At 32.4% G+C, this 6,147-nt stretch overlaps 1 protein-coding gene across 1 annotated transcript; it reads left to right on the top strand.

Annotated features, from left to right (window-relative positions):
- Positions 1-3,937: 3,937 nt before the first annotated feature.
- Positions 3,938-5,628, top strand: LOC130589451 (uncharacterized). The gene is made up of 4 exons (XM_057390711.1): positions 3,938-4,054; positions 4,195-4,427; positions 4,747-5,075; positions 5,153-5,628. The coding sequence occupies exons 1-4, from the start codon at positions 3,938-3,940 to the stop codon at positions 5,626-5,628; spliced, it is 1,155 nt and encodes a 384-aa protein (XP_057246694.1).
- Positions 5,629-6,147: the final 519 nt, after the last annotated feature.

Below are 6,147 nucleotides of genomic sequence, written 5' to 3' on the forward strand. Positions count from 1 at the left end.
GAGTGTGTTATTTTCACTTTATATATAACAACAAGTTTAACTGCTACTGTTATTTTTATTTAGGCTATGTTTAGTTCACCTGAAATTTTCTAATCATAACTTATCTGATATGATTTGAACTTATATTTTTCTGATCTGATCTAGCTACAAGATCTTATCTTTTATAAAATATATTATTACTTTGTAATTACTTATTATGCAATACATTATAAGATCTTATTTATAGTATTATTATTATTATAATAATTTTTTTCTATCACAATTTTTACACAACTTTTATTAATAATTATAATAATTATTATCATTATTATAATAACAACAATAATAAGTATAATCATAATAATAATTATTATTACTAAAAATAATTCTATAACCCAAGTCATTAATTTATAAGAGCACTTCTAAAATATTTCACATTTTCCCTTAAAATAAAAATGTTTCATACTTGAGAATTCGGCAGAGTCAACTCATTTTTTTTCCATATAAAATAAAATAAGATATACAAACAACTACTCCCTCAGTTTCTTTTTAATCTACACATTGTTGCTTTTTCTATTTTTGGTAACATATCACATCTACTTTCTCTTTTTTTTCCACCCATGTCATTCACTTTTTAATATTTTAACCCACTTTTTTTTCTCTCTCTCACTTTTTCAGTTTCTCTCTCCACTTTTTCAGTTTATCTCTCATACTTTTGTACTTCCTCCTTGATTCTCCTCCAAAGTGAAATGAGTATATTAAAATGAAATGGAGGGAGTATGAAACTTTACCTAAGTACTACTACTAATTTATGATTTGTATCTTGCACTTATCTTATTTTGAAATGTAATCCGAACTTAGAAGTTTCATTGTCATGAATTTGAGCTATCATATTTTATATATTTCTTATTTTTGCGCCAATCTTATGTTCTTAATACGTGACTAGCTTCTAATTTTCTATTATTTAATAACAACAAAATAACTTAAAATAATGATAACAATGATATTTATAATGATAACAATGAGATTAATAATAATTACCAATACTAATAATTAATAAGTACAACAACAACAATAATATTCTTTTTGAATAAATGTACTAGTAAATAATAGTATTGATGAGTTTTAAAATATAAGCATGATCTGATATGAACTTATCTGATTTGATCTGATCTGATTTGATTTGGTCTAAATTTATTTTTTCTAATCTAATCTGAACTTATTTTTTCTGATCTGATCTGAACTTATTTTTTCTGATCTAATCTTATCCGATCTGATATGAAATAAGCAAAAATAAGGTGAACTGAACATAGCCTAAGTGTAAAATGTGTCATATCTTTCTTAATATACTTAATTGCAACTATATACTAGCAACTATTTAGTTTTCAAATTTATTTCATATTTGCTCATACATGTACAAGAAAAAATATAGTCAAGTGGAATATTTTCGTGTTAATGCAAACTTTCATAATATAAACTTGTTATAATAAATACTTATACATAATTAATATATTAAGGAACTAAGTAGTGCATTAGGTAGTGTATAGGCAGATAATGTTGTAAGCCTTAAGGTGCGGTTTAGTTCACATAGAATTTTATGGAAAGTATTTCCTAAGAAGTAAAATAATTAAGGTAAAGTTGTATTTTATAGGAAATTTTTATTTTCCACAAAACTGAGTTACTGACATCGTAGGTAGAGGATCCCAATAAGTAGAACTTTTCATAAAAAGTTCTTTCTTGTGAGCAACCAAATAACTTTCGTCAGTTCCTAGTAATTGAAGTTTCAAAAGAAAAACAATTTCTTAAAAAATAATACATCGTACATCTAATCAAAGAACACATAAAAAACCTAGAAAGTAGGAGTATGAGATGAATTAAAACTGATAATAGGTCCAATTGGATTTAATATAATGTTTAGTTCAAACAAGTTGAATTTTTTTAGCACCTATTATGGTAAAAGGAAATTGAAGAAAGTGCATACTGACACTATTGTAACATGTGGGAAACGGGTTTGAGTTGTTGCAGGAATATCGTGGAATCATTCTACTATGCTATAGTCTATACTATCATAATTATTGATGTGTGGTATGGTGTATAAAAGTCGAGCCATCAGATGAGACGGTGATGCCTTGGCCCCACACCACGTCAACTTAACATGGCTCAGTGTTGGCATTTGAACTTGCACGCCACACATCTGTAGACTGCAGCCTTCACTTAAAGTCTCAACCAATCCAAACTATACTAGAATTTTGCTGCCACTAATTATTATTGTAATTCTTTGTCGCTCCTTAGGATAATACTAATCTTTTTCCTTTGAGGGGTGGGATACTAGTAATCTACGATTACTACGAATACTATCTATGAGTTGCTTTGTAGGACCTGAATTGGTCTTTATCCAAACCAACAAAAGGACCTGAATTAGTCTCAGTATATCACTGTCTAGTGTATAGAAAGAAAGAAAATAGTTTACGACCGGTCGATTGTCTATTGAACATATTCAAATATTTTTAGAAACTCAATTTTGAACATAGTTAATATATATAAGTTGTTAATATGTATATTGCTAAATATTGAATCCCGCGCAATGCATTTTTTTTTTAATATGGTATAATTACATTCATGTCATAATTGTGTGATAATAAATAAGATAAATTAAATATTTATTGAGAGACATATCTAATAGAATATTTTCCCCAACGTTATTATTCACATAATATGCAATACAGTGGCGGAGCCACGTGGTAACAAGGGGTAGCACGTGCTACCCCTGCTTTTTAAAAAAAAAAAAAAAATTCAAAAAATCGGAAAAAAATCGCAAAAAAAGAAGAGCGCTTTTCATTCGCGGATTTCACTCTCTCACCTCCTCAAACTCAGTCTCTCTCTCTCTCTCATCTCAAACTCTCAACTCCCATTCGCGGATTCGCCAATCGCCAGTCGGAAAATCGAATTTCCAGTCGCCAGTCGCCGGAGTATTCGTCTCGGTCGTCGTATCGTATTCGTCGGAGAACTAGATCTAGCCCTCAAAATGGTAAGTTTATTGTTCCGCGAATTATAATCTAGAATCTAGATCTAGCCCTAAATTAGAGTCTCCTCTTAACTTTGATTCTTAAATCTTAATCCCCTGAGTCTTAATTTCTTTTTCTTTCTTCTCGGAATCTCGGCAGTCGGCTGCTCGGCTCTCCAGAAATAGTTTGCGACGGCGACAGTAGCGACGGCGACGGCGAGAGTGACGGCGACAGTAGACACATATTTCCGGCGTTGCGTTCAGCCACTACATTCAGCCATTCAGGTAACTTTATTTCTTTTTCCTCTAAAATTGTTGGCAGAATGGCAGTTTTTTTTATTCTTTTAGGCTGAATTTCAGAATTTGTGGAAATTGTGCCAATAATTGTGGTATGTGGATTTGTGGAATTAGTAGTTTGTGGATTGTTCATTGTTGTGGAATTTGGTTGTTCATTGTTGTGGACTTTGGGTTGAAATTTTGATTGTGACTTGTGAGGTTGAATTTTGATTGATTATTGTCGTTTTTTCCATTGTTAGTTAGGTTGAATTTGTGGAAGTTTGATTGATTGTTGTGAAGTATGATTGTTTATTGGGTTGAATTTGTGGAAGTTTGGTAGTGATATATGATATATCATATGGTGTTGAAATTAGGAATTTGTGGAATTTGTTAGTTTATTATTATTGTAGTTGTGGGAATGAATGATTAGTGAATGAAAATCTATATTTCAGAAGCATGAAGAGAAAACAAGGGAGGGATATTTCAAGCTTTTTTTCCAAAGGAACACCTAATGAAAATCAAGTTGATTCAAATTCACCTATTCCTCCCACTCAACCAAGTCAACAAAATTCTTCTCCATTAAGTACTAATCCTCCATCTCAAAATGAAGACTTAGAACTTGGAGCTACTTCACACACTAGGTCTCAAATCCCAACTCCTTTGAAAAGGTTAACAGAAATGGAAATTAAGAGTCTTCCTCAAGATCCGGGAAAGAGGAAAAATATGAGTGATTTCCATAATGATGATAGAGATTATATTAGGAGATTCTATATTGATAGAGGACTTTGTCAACCGGTAAAGCATGACTTTCCTTTTAGAGATTTTGGGAAAAGTAGTCGCCGCTTCAATCCTACTTGGTTTCAGAAGTATGACACTTGGATTGAGTATAGTGTGGAAAAAGATCTGCCTTTTGTTTTGCTTGCTATTTGTTCAAGAAAGACAATGAAGGTTCTGATGCTTTTGTTAGTGAGGGGTTTAGAACTTGGAGTAAACCAGATGCACTCAATAAGCATATTGGTGGACATATGAGTGTTCACAATAAAGCCATGACGAGTCTTGTTGACTTTAAAAATCAAAAGGATAGTCTTCCATCTGCTTTCAGTAATCAATCGCAAGAAATGGCAAGCAATTATCGGAAGCGATTAGAAGCTTCTGTTAAATGTGTGAAGTACTTATTACTTCAAGGGTTGTCTTTCCGTGGCCATCTTTAAAATTCGATTCTTTGAATCAAGGCAATTTCCTTGAACTCCTTAAATTTCATGCAAAAGATAGACTTGATGTTGAAAAGGTTGTATTGGAAAACGCTCCGGGAAATTGTCAAATGACTGCTCCTTGCATCCAAAAAGACATCATACATGCTTGTGCAAAAGAAACAACGAAAGTCATGCTTGATGAAATTGGTCATGATTTTTTTGCTATCCTTGCTGATGAGTCTGCAGATATATCTGATAAAGAACAAATGGCTCTTTGTTTGCATACATTGATAGAAATGGTGGATTGAATGAACGTTTTCTTGGTTTGGTTCATGTGCCTAACACCACTTCTTTAACTCTTAAAGAGGCAATTGAATCGTTGCTTATGGAGCATTCTCTTAGTCTTTCTAGAGTTCGGGGACAAGGATATGATGGTGCTAGTAACATGCGAGGTGAAATAGCTGGTCTAAAAACTCTAATAACTGATGAGTGTCCACAAGCATATTATGTTCATTGTTTTGCTCACCAACTTCAATTGACACTAGTTGCCGTTGCCAAGAAAAACTCTGATTGTAGTTGGCTTTTTCTTGATGTGCTTCCATTGTTGTTGAATTTTGTTGGTGGTTCACCTAAACGAAAAGAATTTCTTCGACAAAATCAAAGAACACGTGTTGTAGAAGCTTTATCTCGGGTGAAATAGAATCTGGCACTGGTTTGAATCAAGAGAAATCTTTAAGTAGGCCTGGTGACACTCGATGGGGATCTCATTTTAAAACAATTGTGAATGTTCTTGATTTATATCGTCCAATCCTTGAGTCACTTGATGCTATTGCTGAATCTTCCATTGAAAAGGCCAACAAAAACAAAGCATGTGCAATCATTAATTTGTTGATGACTTTTGATTTTGTTTTTGTGGCATACTTGATGACATCTATTTTTGGGATCACACATGAGTTGAATTTGGCTTTACAAAAGAGTGTTCAAGATATTGTGAATGCTATGACTTTGGTTGATGTGACTAAGAGGAATTTGCAAAAGCTAAGAGATGGTGGATGGGATGCTCATATGACTAAAGTATCTTCCTTTTTGACAAAACATGACATTGAGATTCTGAACATGGAGGGAATGTATGTTGCACCGGGGAGAAGATGTTTCGTGGTAATACTTCACAAGTGACAAATTTTCATCATTTTCGGGTTGAGGTTTTTCTAAGTGTTATTGATCAACAATTGCAAGAAATTGAAAATCGATTTAGTGAGAAAAGTAAGGAATTACTTATTTGCATGTCTTGCTTTAATCCTTCTAATCGGTTTGCATCATATGATAAAGAAAAATTGCTAAGGCTTGCTGAGTTTTATCCAAATGAATTTTCAAGTGCTGAAATGTTCTTTTTTGAACATTCATTGGATAACTTCATTGAAGATGTTCGAAATGATGAGAGGTTTTGGAATGTGAAGACTCTCAATGAGCTTTCTATAAAGCTTGTTGAAACAAAAAAACATGAAACTCATTCAAAAGTTTATTTGCTTTTGAAGTTGGTGTTAATTCTTCCTGTGGCGACTGCAAGTGTAGAAAGAGCATTCTCTACTATGACTATGATCAAAAATAAATTACGAAATAGCATGGGAGATGGATTGCTAAATGATTGTTTAGTTACTTTTCTTGAAAAAGATTTGTTTTGTGATGTAGAAGTTG

The sequence above is a fragment of the Beta vulgaris genome, chromosome 7, assembly GCF_026745355.1.
Source record: "Beta vulgaris subsp. vulgaris cultivar EL10 chromosome 7, EL10.2, whole genome shotgun sequence".
NCBI classification, from domain to species: domain Eukaryota; kingdom Viridiplantae; phylum Streptophyta; class Magnoliopsida; order Caryophyllales; family Amaranthaceae; genus Beta; species Beta vulgaris.